This window comes from Pygocentrus nattereri, chromosome 7 (genome assembly GCF_015220715.1).
Source record: "Pygocentrus nattereri isolate fPygNat1 chromosome 7, fPygNat1.pri, whole genome shotgun sequence".
NCBI lineage: Eukaryota > Metazoa > Chordata > Actinopteri > Characiformes > Serrasalmidae > Pygocentrus > Pygocentrus nattereri.
Window position 1 is genome coordinate 38,499,389 of NC_051217.1, and position 17,997 is coordinate 38,517,385.

The 17,997-nt window shown below is 39.5% G+C and overlaps 1 protein-coding gene across 3 annotated transcripts in view; it reads right to left on the minus strand.

The window, feature by feature from the left end:
• Window positions 1–17,997, minus strand: part of lekr1 (leucine, glutamate and lysine rich 1) — a 162,160-nt gene that overhangs the window by 98,787 nt on the left and 45,376 nt on the right. For all 3 annotated transcript variants that reach the window (XM_037539874.1, XM_037539875.1, XM_037539873.1), the window contains exon 4: window positions 522–641. In XM_037539874.1, coding sequence (XP_037395771.1) covers window positions 522–641 — 120 coding nt within the window. The remainder of the gene's footprint in view (window positions 1–521; window positions 642–17,997) is intronic.

The following is a 17,997-nucleotide window of genomic DNA, read 5'->3' on the forward strand; positions in this document are numbered from 1 at the left end:
TAGGAGCCCAATTTTAAGCCTCACATTTAATCTCTTTGGAAATATATCTCCAGAAAAAATTAGTAACTCAATAAATCAAAGAAATAACCAAATAAATTAAAGGCAGTATCTGACTTTTGACCCGACCTGTTTTTAGTAGTTTGGAAATAGCGTGCACATTTGAACCCCGTAAATTCATCACCTCGCGCTTTCAAACCCCTCTACAACGTGGACATCCCGCTCTGTTGCTGATGCACTATAAAAGTCCAATAAACTGAAATCAAGGTCAGCTGAAACACTTGTTTTTCTCTTCTCTATTCCTGCTCTCAGTTTCACACACTTTTATCCACACACAGTTGTTTCTCATCTGCAGCGTTCTTCCTGTCGTGCTGTGGTTGTGGCGGCTACTGTGGAGACTCCACACATGCTCTCGCCAGCCAATGGGAGCTTTGCTGCCCTCCCTGCCTGCTTTTCTTCTTTTTTTTCTCTGTTCTCTCTCTCTCTTCCGGCCAGGAGAGAGTATTGTTCCCTTGTTTCCTTACCTGAGTCGCAAGTGGCGACGGCACTCATTCACCAACTCTCCTTGCGTTCTGTCACGTTCTGCCCTCGTGGCATCCAGCTCACAACCTGCCTCGGACACCTGCTGTACAAGATCCTTCACTCTGAGAGAGAGAGAGAGAGAGAGAGAGAGAGAGAGAGAGAGAGAGAGAGAGAAAGAAAACTTAACAGGAGGTGATAATGATTATGTTGGGCCTTTTATATGGAACAATACAGTTGGAATGGAAAACCTTCTCATGTTGTTACCATCTTAATTTTCCACATATAAACAAGTCTGCATCTTTTTCTGGCTGTGTGTGGAACAGAGTCCAAATGAAGGGCAGATTTCTGCAAACGTTTACTGACAGCATGACTTCTTTCTCCATGAAAGACTCTCTTGCAATAAGAGAAATCACGCCAAAGCTGACTATTCCCAGAAACCAAAGAGGTTACAGGACCTATTAGCCAATACATCACCACGATTACCCAAGGGTTTGCACTTATGCAAGAAAATGTCCCTGACATAGTGGTGGCATGTAAGTGTGTGTTGTGCTGGTATGAGTGGAGCAGGCGCACTCTATTCAGCACTGCTACCTTGTCAGTCCACCTTGTAGATGTAAAGTCAGAGATGATAGCTCATCTGCTGCTGCACTGTTTGTGCTGGTCATCCATAAGTCCTTCATCAGTGCTCATAGGATGCTACCCACAGGATGCTGTTGGCTGGATATTTTTGGTTGGTGGACTATTCTCAGCCCAGCAGTGACACGGAGGTATTTAAAAACTCCAGCAGCACTGCTGTGTCTGATCCACTCAGACCAGCGCAACACAAACTAACACACCACCACCACCACTTCAGTGTTACTGCAGTGCTGAGAATGATCCACTACCCAAATAGTGTCCTGAAGGGGTCCATCATGACATCCTAACGTGGTAACGAGTTAGTAAGGCATGTGAATGAGATCCTAATGATTTAATAAGGCGTGGGAGCGAGAAGGTGTGGCCACGATTCAATAAGGCATGAGAACGAGATTCTAATGTGTGGCCACAATTCAGTAAAAGGTGGAAATGAGATCCTACTGTGTGTCCACAATTTAGCTAAGGCATGGGAACGAGATGATAATGTGTGGCCATAATTCAGTAAGGTGTGGGAACACTTGCTTGGCCACTGCTTAGGAAGGCATGATTTCACTCCCACACCTTACTAATTCATGGCCATGACTTAATTCTCATTCCTATGACTTACTAAGTCATGGCCATGCATAAGGATCTTCTTCCCACGTCTTAATAAGGCATGGCCACGCATTCTTTTTATTTATGTGGAATGTCACCAGCAGGGCTCCGTAGATTAAGGCAGATGGGTATTAATAGATGAGGCATATGTATAACCCAACGTCCTGATAACTTACAAAAACAAACAAGGTAAGAGGAGAGGAAAAGATCTATGAATCATAATTCTATAACTCCATCTAATTCTGATCTCCTGGCTGTTGAAATAAACACTGATGCTTTTAGTACTTGAGGCAAAATATACATCTGATTCACACACTTTCCTCCTCTGTTTAGCAATGTTTACTGACGAGAACACCACAACTTATGTGACTCCCAAACCAAAGAACTATAATCCCTGTTTCAGATCTTTTGACTGACATGAATGCAACAACTGCTAAAATCAACCAACCAACCTTTATTTAAACTCAACAGGAATACAAAGAGAGACATGCTCATTTACAATGTAGCCGAGTAACACAGGAAACAGGGATTGAGAAGTTGTGCAGTAAAAATAAATAAAAACCCAAATGCTAATATCAAACAAATCATGAGTAAAATTTAATAAGAAGGTACCAATAAACCTAAATCAATAAACAATTTGTTAACACAGATCAGATACTCGCAGATAAAAGGACAAGGCTGATGTTCACTTGAGGTTTTGACGAAGGTACAAAGGGTATAGCCAGAACAGGTGAGGGTCAGAATCAGAGAGCAAGAGAACCAAAAAAAACCAGGACATCCAGAAAGTAGCCAAAAACCAAAATCTCATACAATATCCAGCAAACAAACCAAAAAGGGCACTGACAAAAACAGCGGGTCATACACAAATAAACATGCTCAGCATGCAACAAAAGGTACTGACAATACTTCACAAAGTTCTAGGCTAAAGCCTGGGCTTTATATACTAACTGACTAATGACGTGTAATGAAAAACAGGTGTGACAGTTTAGAACTGTGGCAAGGCTGAACGCTGAAATGAATGTTCATTGGTTGATGGCGATGAAGTAAGAGTCTCCCACTGATTCATGGGAGTTGGAGTCCTCTGGGCCATTCAAGGACTCAAGCGTTTGGAGGAAGAAGGAACAGGTGGAGGAGGCGTCCTCGGTAGAAAGCGTGACACGATTAAAATGACAACAAAACGACTTATCAAGTAACAGAGCAGATTAGGATAAAATAAATAAAAACATAATTTAATGAAACAAACGAAGTAGATGTCACAATAAACCGACAATAATTAAAAAATACTAATAAAAATACTAATAAAAAGTAGCGATAAAAGTAAAAACAATGGCTAAAACCAACCAAAAGTGGTCAAATCAAAAATGAAGTAAAATCTTGTGACAAATGAATCGTGCTCTGTTCCCTCACTCTGTCTCTCTGTTTGCTCTCCTTCATTGTCTCGACATCTTTTCTGGTGACCTGTGTTCATGAGAAGGAAGTGGCTGATAAATGTACCCGTCTGCCGGTGAGTAAGCTCCTCGGGTGTTTAATGGATCCTTCTATAGGCCCTGACTTCCTCTCAGCTCCTTTGTGTTGGGAAATTATGGTATGTATGAGGTCACGTCCCAGCACACACACACGCACATGCTTGCCATGGAAAGATGATTACAGCCTTTGAGATATTTACACGAGCCACAAGCCGGAATTGACAGGAAGTAGCAGAACATCTCCCAGAGATAGTTCCGCCAAACAGGGATGCGGCCGGACACACAGAGCACATATTACACGTCTTGGCGGATGCAATCATGTTACTTAAAAACATGACTTTACAGTCCCACCTTGAGGAAGCTGCTCAGCATATGTCTTGAGTGCCCTCAGAGTATTCGGCTCGTGAGCGTGTTCATACGTGCCACTAAGTTCTCTATCACTATATAAGACAAGCTCCATGCTGCTGTTATTATTGGATGCACTGTGATGTTTTCTGAGTGAGAAAGCGGCACAATCTGAAAGCAGTTGGGTTGAGAAGGGGCTTATTTTAAACTAATGATAAATGTAAATGGTATTAGTTTTACATTTACATTCACAGCTTTACAAGCCAGACAACTAGAGCGAAAATGGTGCCTGACTAAACTAGAAGTGTTCCAGTCCACCTGGAAGGAGAGCCTTATAGACTACAGAAGAGCTCTCTCTCCTCTCTCATAGAAAACAATAAGAATAATCCTAGACTACTGTTTAGCACCATTTCTAAAATAACAAAGAAAAACACAATCACTGAACCCCAGATGCCATTAGCCTATAGCAGCAATGAATTTATCAATTTCTTTAGTGATAAAATTGAAAAAAATTAGGCTGAAAATTCAGAAACACACAGTTAAACTCTGCAAACCTGCTATCTTATAATGCCAGTCTAGATCCTGAGAATATTACGATCACTGCAGAGAGGCTGGAATCGTCTACCTTACTTCAAGAAAATGAACTAGTTAAAATTGTTACTTCCGCCACATTGTTACTTTTATGTTAGATCTGCTAAACTAGCAGTAATTAGACCACTGACTAAGAAAGCTAACCTCGATCCCTGCGAACTATTAAATTATAGACCTATCTTGAATCTCCCCTTTATATCTAAGATCATGGAAAAAGCGGTACCAAAACAATTAAGTTCCTATTTGTATAGGAATCATATTCATGAAAAATTTCAGTCTGGTTTTAGGCCACATCATGGTACAGAAACAGCACTAGTAAAAATTCTAAATTTTTTACCTTGTAGGGGTAACAGGAATAGCTCTTTCCTGGTTCAGGACCTACCTCACTGATTGCTATTAATTTGTTAATGTAAACGGTGAATCATCTGTCCTTGCAAACTAAAGTATGGTGTTACACAAGGCTCTGTTTTAGGACCTGTATTATTCACAATATATATATATACCATTGGGCACCATTATCAGTAAACATGGCATAAATTACCACTGCTATGCCGATGACAATCAGTTATATATATCAAGCAAACTGGGTGATAAAGTTAAACTAAGCAAGATTGAGGAACATATAAAAGACATAAAAGACTGGATCTCGAGTAACCTTCTCTAACTTAACTCACATAAAACAGAGGTCCTGCTTCTTGGTCCAAAAGCAGCTAGATACAAACTGTCTAACTTAACACCTATACTACATCAACTTGTATAGTCGAGCCTTTGGTAATTCGTTTACCCTGTCAGATCTAGACCTGCTGAAGGCTCTGCTGTCTGTTAACACTGTAATCTGTGATCAGTCACTCATTACAGAACTAACTCTGTGTGCTCTTCACTCCTTTCTTTGCCGTGTTGATCAGCTGCCCATCCTGTGCGTCTGATGCTGTTCAGATCGGCTGCCACTGCTCACCAGTCTTCTAGACCAGCTTGACCACCACTGAGCTTCTTGCTGTACAACACTGTGCAGTCCTCACCCTCAGATGCTGCTGCTGCCACTGAATAATCATAGACTAATCAAATTAACCACTGCCCACCTGTTTTCCCTGCTTTCTACTATAATACTTTATATTAAAAATGTTTGCCATCCGGTGTCAACCAGAGGAGGATGGGTTCCCCTTTTGAGTCTTGGTTCCTCTCAAGGTTTCTTCCTCTTGCTCTAAGGGAGTTTTTCCTTGCCACTGTCGCCACTGGCGACGCTCATGGGGGCTCGGATTTTCTTTTCTTATTCTTTCTATCATACTGATTGTTCTGTAAAGCTGCTTTGTGACAACACCTCTTGGAAAAAGCGCTATATAAGTAAACTTTGCTTGCTTGCTATTTCCATTCATGATTTTCAGTTTAAAAAGGTGCAACCGCAATTCTGAAAGTTTGGACGCTGTGTAAAATAAATACAATGTAAATGAAAACAGAATGTAAGCTTGTAAATCTTATAGATCCACATTTTATTCACAATAGAATGTAGAACAAATTTCAGATGTGACATTTCATTTAGAACAAAAGATTTAGCAAGGCGTAGGAACGAGATCCTAATGTGTGGCCACAATTATTAAGGAGTGGGGACGAGATCCTAATGTATGGCCACAATTTAATAAGGGGTGGGAACGATATCCTTATGTGTGGCCAAATTTAGTAAAGCATGGGAACAAGATCCTAATGTGTGGCCATGACTTAGTAATGCATGGGAACGAGATCCTAATGTGTGGTCACGATTTAGTAATGTGTGGGAAAGAGATCCTAATGTGTGGTCATGATTTAGTAAGGAGTGGGAATGAGATCGTAATGTGTGGTCATGATCTAGTAAGGCAAGGGAACGAGATCTTAATATGTGGCCACAATTTAGTAAGGCATGGGAATGAGTTCCTAATGTGTGGCCACGATTTAGTAAGGTGTGGGAATGAGATCCTATTGCGTACCCATGATTTATTAATAAGCACAGCTTATTTTAAATAGTTTAAATGTAAATGGTATTTCCATTCATGATTTTTAGTTCAAAAAGATACAATCCTAAAAGTTTGGACGCTGTGTAAAAGTTAAATAAACGTAAATAAAAACAGTGCAATGATTTGTAAATCTCATAAACCCAAATTTATTTATTCACCATAGAAAATACAACACATATAAGATGTTGAAAGTGAGACATTTCATTTAGAACTCGATGGCAAAAGCAACTAAAGGTTGGAAAAGTAAGTTGTACCAATAAACACAGGTGCAGGAGTAATTTGCAACTAACATGACTGAGTATAAAAAGAGCATTTTAGAGAGTCTCTCAGAAGCAAAGATGAGCAGATGTTCACCAAACTGCCAAAAACTGCTTCTAAAAATTGTGGAACAATTTCAGAAAAATGTTCCTCAATGTAAAATTGCGAAGACTTTGAATCTTCCACCATCTACAGTACATAATATCATCAAAAGACTCTGGACAAGAGAATCCGGACAAATCCCTGTACGCAATGGACGAGGCTGACGGTCGATGTTGGCTACTCAGGATTTTCGGGCCCTCGGCTGGCGCTGAATTGAAAACAGGTATGACTCTGTACTGGAAATCACTGCATGGGCTCTGGAACACTTCCAGAAACCACTGTCTGTGAACATCGCTTGCTGTGCAGTCCACTAAGGCAAGTTAAAGCTGTGTCATGCAAAGAAGAAGCCACATGTTGACACAATCCAGAAATGCCGCCGTCTTCTCTGGGCCGAATTTAAAATGAACTGAGGGGGAAAAAATGGAAAACTGTTCTGTGGTCAGATGAATCAAAATTTGAAATTCTTTTTGGAAACCATGGACACCGTGTCCTGCGGACTGCCCACTCGGGAATATTCAGCTTGTTGTCAGCGCAGAGTTCAAAAGCCTGCATCTCTGATGGTCTGGGGTTGCATTAGTGCTTAGGGCTCTAAGAGTCTTTTGCAAATCATTGCATTCTGTTTTTATTTACGTTTTACAGAGCATCCCAACTTTTTTGCAATTGGGCTTGTAGTTTATGACACATGAAAAACTACAAATAGATGTTCATGTTACTCTATATACTCAAAAAAAGGGTTGTTTAGTAAAGAGAATGGTTTCATTTAGAATTATGAGTTCTTGGCTTCTCAGATTGATGGAGAATGTGGTTTAGAATGTGGTTAAAAATGGTTTAGATTGTTGTAATCTTATTTTAAGATTATTTAACTTATTTATAAACATTTCTTACTAGTTTCAAGTGATTTTATTAAGCGAATTATCTCACTATATTGGACGAAAATTTCGCTTGTTCTAAAAAATGTGCCTGAAATCAGCAAAACTTTGTGCCAATATAGTGAGATATTTTTTTCTTGCTAAATGACTTAAAACAGGTAAAGTGGCTAAAAGTCAGCTAGATCATCTTAAAATAAGAGCACAGCTATCTCAAAATAAGAAATATTAGATAGACAGACTAGAATTAAGATCATTTCAATTTACAAAATACTATTTTCTCCAGTGTACAAGGTTCATATTGTATCTGTATTTTATATAAAACCATCTACAGCACATCCTCCCTCAATCTGAAGAACCATTTCACCATGCAAAGAAACTTTTAAGCATAAAGAACCCTTGAAGATGTAAGGGTCACAGAGTCGCAGACGAACGCAGATGAAAGACGAAAGTGATTTAATAAAGTTAAATCCCGAGTCGTCACAAAAGGGGCAAAACATACACATAATCCAAGTCCAGGCAAAGTTCATAAACACAAATCCAATAATACAGGCAAAGGTACACAAAGGGCGATGCAGAAGTCAGAAGCCAAACACGAACACAAAGTCGAAAAGCCATAGACACCATCAAACAAAGAACGCTCAGTAAGTCTCGAAGAACAATACTTCGCAACGGACAAACTAAAAACCCAGGCTTAAGTACTCTGTGCTATGACTCACCTGATGGGCAAGAGGTGAACCCAGTCAGTAATCAGGAGACTGAGATCTCTGATAGGAGCGTTGTGTGGTCTCCTGTGAGCGCTCCATCACATGATCTCCCAGAGTATTCTGGGAGATTAAGTCCACTTCCTCCATAGGAGGTCCTGACTGTGTGACAGAAGAACCATCTTTTTAAGTGTGTATGTCACACTTTGCCTTAGTGGAGCTGATAAAATGGACAATGAGTGTAGATACAAGGTTCACTGTATAGTAAATAATTAAAGGTCTTTATTTACTGATTCCTGTTAGTTTTGACTGAAAAGAAGCCAGCAAACCAACTTTAACCAGCCGTGTTATGGTTTGAAATGGACCCTTTTGCCGCAGCAAAAACTATGACCCACAGTGATCCAACAGGCTCAACCCAACAAATGACTGGCCAGAATTGGGTAAAAAACAAACAAACAAACAAACAAATAAAACAACCAAGCAGTTTTTAAAGTGGAACATCATTTTATCTTTACATCATTTTCTTGCTCATATTTCTGCATTTAGAGATTTTGTAATTAAGGCGAAACATGCTATAAAAATTATTTTTCGTGTTTTATTTTTAAGCGATGGTGCCAGTGGGCACAGCCATCCTCGTGAGCGTCTGCTTAAGTGGGTGTGGGGTCATTCGAGGGCAGATAATTACACTTTACAAGTGGCCAAACAGCGCTTCGTCAGTCGCACATCGAACTTCATCAAACACTCCACAGGCCCACCCAAACACACCTGCGCCCTGCACACAATCAATATGTGCTGCCGCCTTAAAATCAGCCAAGCTAGCATTTGTCTCTGTCCATTTTCTCTCTGTCTGACAAACACACCCGAGCACATGCACGCTCAGACAAAAGCAATCAACCCAGACAAACAAAGCTCAGGAAGAAGAGGGGGAACAAGTACATTCTCTCCTGTATGACCCGCAATAACAGGCAGAGGACGAAGCTGCATCCGGCACACCACAAACAGGCTTCTGTGCTCTGCGTGAGAGCAGCGGAGGGACTGGGACATGTGGGCTGAGAATTAGATGCCAGCTGTTCACACTTTGAGCCACGCACTTCCACACTCAACTACTGTTTCCCCTGCAGGCTGGAACTAAAACAGATTAACAGTGCAGTGATAAAATACACCAATCAGGCACAAAAATATGACCACCTCCTTGTTTCTACACTCACTGTCCATTTTATCAGCTCCGCTTACTGTATAGCTGCACTTTGTAGTTCTACAGTTACAGACTGTAGTCCATCTGTTTCTCTGATACTTTGTTACCCCCTTTTACCCTGTTCTTCAATGGTCAGGACCCCCATGGACCCTCACAGAGCAGGTAGTATTTGGGTGGTGGATCATTCTCAGACCTGCTAGTGTGTGTTAGTGTGTGTTGTGCTGGTATGAGTGGATCAGACACAGCAGTGCTGCTGGAGTTTTTCCAATTTACCCAACTATGGAGCTTATAGCCTAAACTGAGAAGAACGTCGATTAGGCTAGCAACGTCATAAGAGGTACAAGCAATTTACAAGGACATTTATATCATCTCTATGCTGTATGTTAGCCTATAGTACGTGTGCTGCGTACATGAACACCGCAAAAAGTCAACGTCACTCTGGATAACATTGGCACAGCATCTTATACAGAGATAAACAGAGATGACAAAAGCACAGCCGTCCTGAGGTCAGCTAAGAAAGAGTCACTGTCTTATTGAGTACTCTTGTCAAGCACAAAAGAGTCACAAGTACGAGTTGGGTACGGGCCCGTGCAGACGCCAAGTCAGGTGCCATCTGGTTTGCACACATATTTCATGCTTCAGTCTTTATTAAGGATTAATCCATTTCATAAGGACCTATAACGATTAGAGCTTCATAGTATTACTCCACTAGAGAGCTATAAGCACAGAGGTTAAGTCTTAGAGAGCGTCCAGCCAGCAGAGCTTACGAGGGGATGGGGGTGCTACAGTAGCGCTGGCAGATGTTAGCATTGCTGACATCTCACAGCACTGAGATGTGTGTGGGAGTCCTACACAGCCTGTCTCATTATTCTATACGTACAGCCATAAAGGATTACAAAGGGCCCTGCACTGAGAACAGCTACCCAGCCGCTCAGTGTGTGCGTGTGTGTGTGTGTGTGTGTGTGTGTAGAGATAAGAGTCGTGATAACAGGCTGAAAATCCCAGACTGAAACCACCTTGGCTGCTTTTTCATCTGGGTGTGTGTGTGTGTGTGTGTGTGAGAACACACGGGGGAGGAAAAGAGAGTCGTGATAACAGATAACACCTGCCGGTGGCTGTGTCTGGGTGTGTGTACGCGCATGTGTGTGAACTGCTGCATGCCCTCCATTAATCAGTATGACCATATGTTGGAGTGGAATGACTGAGCAGTTGTTTAACTGCATGTCTATGGGAACAACAGAGAGAAACAGGCAGCTCAGCACTATTTGCTAAGGGTGAGCAAATACAGTACAGTGCAAACGTCAAAATGCATCCAACTTCTAAGACTGAACTTTGTAAGAAACAAAGGTAAAAAGTGGACACTATGCTGATATTCTGTTTAGCTTTTGAAGCATCTGTGTACTTTTCTGTTAAATTTTCTGTTAAAAGGTTTTCTACTCTTTCTTTTCCCTGACACTAAAAATATAACTGAATTAAAATTAGTGTAAATGAAATAAAAGGTGTCTCTGACTCCTGCACAGTACTGTATACCATGATCACAGAAGTAAAAGAACCATAAATGACACACTCAACCCCTTAAAATCAGTGTTATTACATACAAAGGCGTATTATTCAGTAACTACAGGGACTACAATGCAAACTAGTTGAGCTTTTCTTAGGTTTTAGAAGTGTGTAATAAAACATCGGGCCCACTGGCAGGCCCTGAATATTGAATGGGGTTAAAACCATATAAAAAAAATGATTATCAAAAACTACACGGTTAGAAATAAAGGCTCTGTGCAGGTACATTTTCATTCATCAAGGTAGGTGAGGTGGTTTTAAGATCCAATTGTGAACCTTAAATAGGTTTTTCAAGGTGAAAAGTATGTATTTATACCTTTTCATAACCGAATGTTTTAAAACAGAACAATGAACTAAAAAGCCTGGAGACGAGACGGGGGGTGTGGAGTCAATGCAGCTTAGAAAATATAATTCAAATGGATTATGGTTCAGTTATGTTCCCTGACTAAAGGTACTGAGATGTACCCTTGAGGAGACCACCCCCGGCTCGTCTCCAGAAGTTCTGCTATGGTAGAACTTCTGTATAAGGCTATGGTAACTCAAATAACTACTCTGAATAAAATAGGGTGAGCAGAACAACATCTCAGAATGCACCACCTGCCGAAACTTGAGGTGGATGGGCTACAACATCAGAAGACCACGTTGGGTTCCACTTTTGTCAGCCAAGAGCAGACAGCTGAGGCTGCAGTGGGGACAGTTAAAGACTGGAAAAGTGTAGCTTGGTCTGCTGAATCTCAATTTATGGTGAGGCACACAGATGGTAGGGTTAGAATTTGGTGCTATCAGAATTAATCTATGGGCCAATCTGCCTTGTGTCAACAGTCCAGGCTGGTGGAGGTGGTGTAATGGTGTGGGCAATGCTTTCTTGGCACATTTTAATTTTAGGACCAATCAATCGATTGAATGCCACATCCTATTTGAGTATTGCTGCTGAACATGTGCATCCTTTCATGGGCAAAACTGACCATCTTCTAATGGCTACTTCCAGCATTATAACGTACCATGTCAGAAAACAAAAGTCGTCTCAAACTGGTTTCACGAACATGGACAAAGAGTTCCGTGTCCTCCAGTGGCCGTCCTAGGCTCTGGATCTGAATACAACAGAACACTTCTAGGATAGTAAATAAAATGGCTATATTTGAAATGTAAACAGTAGACTCCTGGCTCCTATCACCACCATGGTAAAGAGTTTATTCAATTTCTCTAGAATGGAGCATCACAACAAACCACTCTAAATGGTCTTTGTTTACATTTCAAAGATTGAATTATGCAAAGGTTTTGATTTTTTTTATCTCCTTTACCCTCTTGCGTGTTTTGAGAAACCCACAGCTAACATTTCTGCTAGAGTAACTGCAAATGCATGCGAGAGTGTGCATGTGTATGCGTGTGTGGACGAGTAAGTCAACATGCGTGTGTCTGCTGACCCATGCGAGTGAATGAGTGGATAAGAATGTGCGTGTGGAGTGTCTGTCTGAGCCGCCCTGCATGCCTGTGTGTGTGTGTGTATGCATGTTAACTGTCCAGACTCTTACTGCTCACCCATCTGTCCCCAGTGGTCAGGAAGCCAGATCAGGGGACAGACACAGCCCAGGGGGGGTCTGCGTGTCTGTGTGTTTGTTGCCATGCACATATTTATAAGTATCTTTTCCTCTGAGACATGTAAGCAAACAAAGCAGCAAATAAAGCACAAAATATTACAATTACGGCCTGACTGATATGAATGTTTTATGGCCAATTTGATACAGATTTCAACTACCAAAAATTCTGATTACGGATAATCAGCCAATATAATTGTATGTTTAATAAATGGGAAATTTAGCTAGCTACCTACCGAGACATTAATGTATTATTAACAATTTTTTGTGCTTGTTATGAAGAAAAGGACCATAATGCATTGAAACAACATTAAGATAAGATAATACAGTGGTTATCGCAATTTGTTAACAGAGAAAATTCTCACATATGTGGGTCTCTTTGGTATTTTTTCTCATACCACTCCAAACCTCGGTTTGGAGCACCATGTAGCCCTAACGCTTCACCCAACCCCTCTATCTCAAGAAAAATTGGGACACACTAACCCTGGACATGAATGTGCAAAACAGAGGGCTGAGGGCTCAGTGCTAGGGGTGAGGAGTGAGATAGAACTGAGCCTATAGCAACAAGTATTATAGTTTCAACATTGCCTTCATTTTAAGGCTTAAAGTTAACCTTCATTTAACACCTACACATTAAGTGCATTTGCTTTTACTCTCCTGTGTTAAGCAAACTGAAATGCAGCCAGTCACCGTTTTGTCTGTTACTAATTTGTTGTTAAATTTGTTGAATCCTGCTTTGAATCCTCCCACACTGACAAGCTCAAGCAACAGAGGCAGCAGAACAGAATGAGTTGTTGCACTTTTGCCCACATTAATATCCAGCCATTTATAATAACCTTGTAAATACTGCATCAGCCTACACATCGCAGGACTCGCTAGAACCATTCATTCCCGGCTGTGGAAAGGTCAGCAATATTCTGTCTTTGGACTTGACATACATCATACACATCATACACATCTACAGAATTAGTTCAAACTGTAGTCTCATGGTAAAAAAAAATAAAAAATAAAAAAATTTTAAAAAGTATTAAGACTTCAGATATTTAAAATGTACTTAAAGCCAAGGCAATAATTAAGATAGTAAAAAGCTAATTATAGACTAATTGCTCATTTATAGGGTACTTGCTATTTGTAGGTGACTGTCCCAAACCCTAAATGCACACTTGTACTAATAATGCTTTATATATATATATATATATATATATATATATATATATATATATATATATATGTGTGTGTGTGTGTGTGTAAATGCTGGCCAACAGAGTTTTACTAGCCACACCCCTGCATTTTAGAGCAGGAAGTGAGAATGCATCCCTGTCCCTCATGGCCACATGGTGAGCAATTAGATCCCATTTGTTTTGAAGTACATGTGTCCCGAAGTCTGAAAATCAGTGTGGAACATTAAGAATTGTCACTATCAAAACACATATGTTCTGTGATTGTGTGTCATTTTTGTGTTTTAATGAAAAAGTTATGATTTTATGTGTGTAAATTAAAATTCCAAATAAAATATTTTGACATGATTTTTGGTTTGAAACCTTTGAAGTAATCATGTTTCCAAATAGCAACTGTAAATTATAATGTTCTCCAATGTCATGCAGCGCAACCAACAACAAAGAACTCTTATTCTGACATTCAAAAAAGAGTGGGCAGCCTATTGCTTAATAAAGAAGACTCTCATGATGCAATATTTAATACTTAAAAAAATGTCATTACAAACAGTTACACCAGTTCAGGTTACCATATCAGGTGGTGCAACAACAGGAAAAACATAAAATATATATGTTATTATTATTATTATGTTTATTTCGTTTGAAAACAAAACAAGGACAAAGGTTTATTTGAGTGGCCAAGTAAAATGGCTAGTTCACCTGCGAGTTCAGTAGTCATAAATAACATTAAAGTATAATGCTTTTAATTAATGAGTGGTTGTGTCCTGCAATTTTTAGGTAAAATTGATGGTACTGTTTAAAAGTGTATTTAGAAGATGGATAGTTACGATCTTAAATCTTAAGTCTCACTCGAAGCCGTTGTAAAATCCATGATATACACACATCAATGACCACCTCACAACAGCTAAATTGTGTATCACTGTGCTACGGCATGAAAAAACTCTTGTGCTGTTACTGGATTAATCTTTGACTCTCATGCTGCTCGCATGGACCACCGAGTATATTGCTGAAGTAAAAACACACTTCAAATGTACGTGTTACAGTCAGGAGTCGCTTTAAACCCAGGCTGAATCCCAAACAGCTCTCTAAACAGTTTTCTAGCTCTGAAAGTTTAGAAATTCTAGCCTCTACAGCCAAACAGCACATCATTTACTGAGTCTGAATGTGTCCCTAATGACTATTTCTTAGCTGTACTTAAATCCCTTTGTAGTGCACTATGTAGGGAGCAGGATTGAGATTCAGCCTCAGTGTGAGAAAAGGGATGCTGCTGGATCGGTGCTAAATAAGACTTATGGTGGTGATTTCGTGACCAAAAAGTACTTATAAAGCAAATGTTTTAACATTAAACAGTGCTGATTTATCATATGTTCATTGTTATGTGAGAAAAAGTTTTAAAATTCCTAAAATGACCACAATATACAGCAACGGGCTACCAAGCGTTCTCCTCATTCACCGTCCATGGTTGCTAACTTATACTGTTAGAAAAGCTATGAAACAAATATCAATACATTGAAAAGATTCTTGCAAACACAGATGCACACCATTCATATCTTTTTTTAATAATATCTCTTTAACATATCATTTTCAAAGCATTGACTGAGCTATTTAATAATATTCACTGTAATTTCAGAGCTGCCATCACCACTAGCATCAGGAAAGCAGAAATGAACCCTAAACACAGCTTAGTGTAATAAAATTCCCCTTGGTGAGAGTTTCAAACGGTGAGGAAAATTAAAGTCTCCCGAGATTAAAGAAAATAATAAAAAAATATATATCAGAAACCCCGAGAGGACTAGTCCTGCACACGAGACGACACTTTTATCCCACAGAGATGCTCTTCAGCAGCGCACGCCTCATAGAAATACTGCTATAGAGATAAAGGCATGAGATAAAAGACTGTCACATATCCGCAACACTGAATTACGGGATCAAAGCACAAGACACATGTATGACGGCTGATACCTGACACACAAACAAAGGCAATGAGACAGGGAACCAAAACAGTATACACACTAAACAGTATACACACTAACAGCACTCAGACAATTTCATTTAAAAATAAAGATTCTGCAATGTGCCCTATCTGGATTAAGCAGTGAAAGATGGTGATGATGATGATGGTGGTGATAATGATGAAGATGCTCCACTAAGGCTGGGCGACAAGGCAGAGTAATCAGATATCAGCAATGACTGACAAGGATGTTGATAATGTTTCAAAAACAATGATTCACATGATTGTTGTCACAATAAAACTTTGTATCTCCAAAATGGGAACTTTACAGGAGAAAGAAAAAACATACTTTACTTTTAATGAAAGTCAATGGAAACAGAATTTTTTTGCAAGGCATTTTGGGCTGCTTGTACACATTGTAAACTGAAAAATGACAAAAATGGAGATACAAGGTTTTGTTCCAACAACAGTGATATAATGTTTTAGTCACGCACGGTTTTAAAAACAATTTATTTGTGTGGGCTATTAAAGGGGACCACCCCCCCTCTTCTACTCCCTCCCCCCCACTGCCCCTGCCCCAATTTTCCAGAATTTCTGCGTAATTCAATCATCAGTTATAAACAGTCAGATAATCATGAGATAATAATAAAAAATAAATATAAACCAAATAAAAAAAGATTATGAAGTAAAATGTGCCATTGTGGAGAAACTTGTTTGCAGTGGTGGTAATAGGGACCAGGAACAGTTTAATGCCTGTAAAAACCTCCTTAATGGAGATTATTAATTATTACATTAAAATGGCTGATTTCTGAAACATTGTTTCACAATAGATTCACAAAACCTAGTCGGCAACCCAAATGTTAAAAAGAACTGCCTTGGGAGCCACAAGATTTTATATCAATTTTACCATCTTGGCAGTAAGTATGTCTCAGTATGTGTTAATGTTCTAGTATAGGATAAAAAAATAAAAATATAAAATATAAATGAGAACACAGACTCACTTTGCTCAGCTTTAAGCTTTAGCTTAGCTATAGACGCTTTTCTCGCATCTCTGGCAGGAAACTTTTCCTCAGAAGTTGAGTAGTTTCTTGTAAAATGTCTCTTAACATTTGATTTTGTACAAGGCTGAAGTTGCGTCTCATTCGTCCAGCTTGTTGCTTGAATTTTCCCGTCCCACCTTAAATGGTGCCTGAGGTGACAGGATGTAACTGCTGCACCAATTAAGGAGGAACGGGAAGATTCAAACAAGACGCTGGCAAATGAGAAGCTGACTAGCTTCTGACTTTTTAGTTTTTGATAGTTTCTTGTTGCAGTTTAAACACATCAGGAAACCAGCAGGAGTGATTATAAATGCAAATGAGTCCATTCATCTCTAAATGATCACTGTTCATCTTAAATCTTTCTCTTTGCTGTTTCATTAGCTACTAGCTATTTGAGATTGTTGTCTGTGTTCCTATGTGACAAGCAGCCTGTGCACCAACCTTCAGGGTTAAAGGGTGAATTAGCAGTTCTACAATAAATCCAGCATCTAAGATCATTTATTGTTAAACTGTGTTGAACGATCAGCAGAGCTTTATTTTACTGCAGAGGAGGATTATTTTATTATTACCTACAGATCTAATTCTGCTGTGCAGCCGCAACAGGGCAATAAAAGAGCCGCATGTTTCCGACCCCTGACCTAGAAAGAGCGTTCCACCACCATATTGTTGACATTTTGTCAGCATAATGTGAAAGAGCAGTCAATGGCTTCTAAATGAAGATATCAAGTAAAAGATAGTTTGATCTGAGGGGCTAATCTCAAAATCAAAGCATTATTTTTTGAGTCCCCACAATAGCATATACAGACGTCTATAATAATTTCATTAAGCTTAAGTGTTACAATGTTTCAGATCAGTTGCAAAATTATGAAATTGTAATACTCCAAGGTTTCCCACAAGCAACTATAGTTGAATTTCAGAACGCCTTTGCACTAACTCTGTAAAAATATCCCAAAGCAAGCGAACGCAGCAGCCCAGTCGCGCATGTTTAGCAGTCTGAAGCTTCTCCACAAAGAGGAATTTTTAAAACATAAGTCGCTTTTATGTGCTGCATTTAAAGAGAAGGAAAAGCCATGAACCCACACCAGCAGGAGCTCATGAATGCATGAGTCTGCAGTCTTTCAACATGAGAGGTGTTATCGTTCATTACCTAAAGATGTTCATGAAAACTTATGTGATGAATGTGATGAAAAGTGTACAGTCAGGTGTTGCTTTATGTTTTTACAAAGTTTTTGTTGATATCAAACCAATCAGAGCAAATCAGAAGTTGAAAGTGTATGTAATTAATTATATAGAACGAGGAATCTTTGTTCAGCAATTACTAGATGCATGAGCAATGTCTCTTTGTGTGGATGTCAAAACAAAAGTAAATGAAATACATAAAATATAAACATTTTTTAAATCATACACATACATTTTCG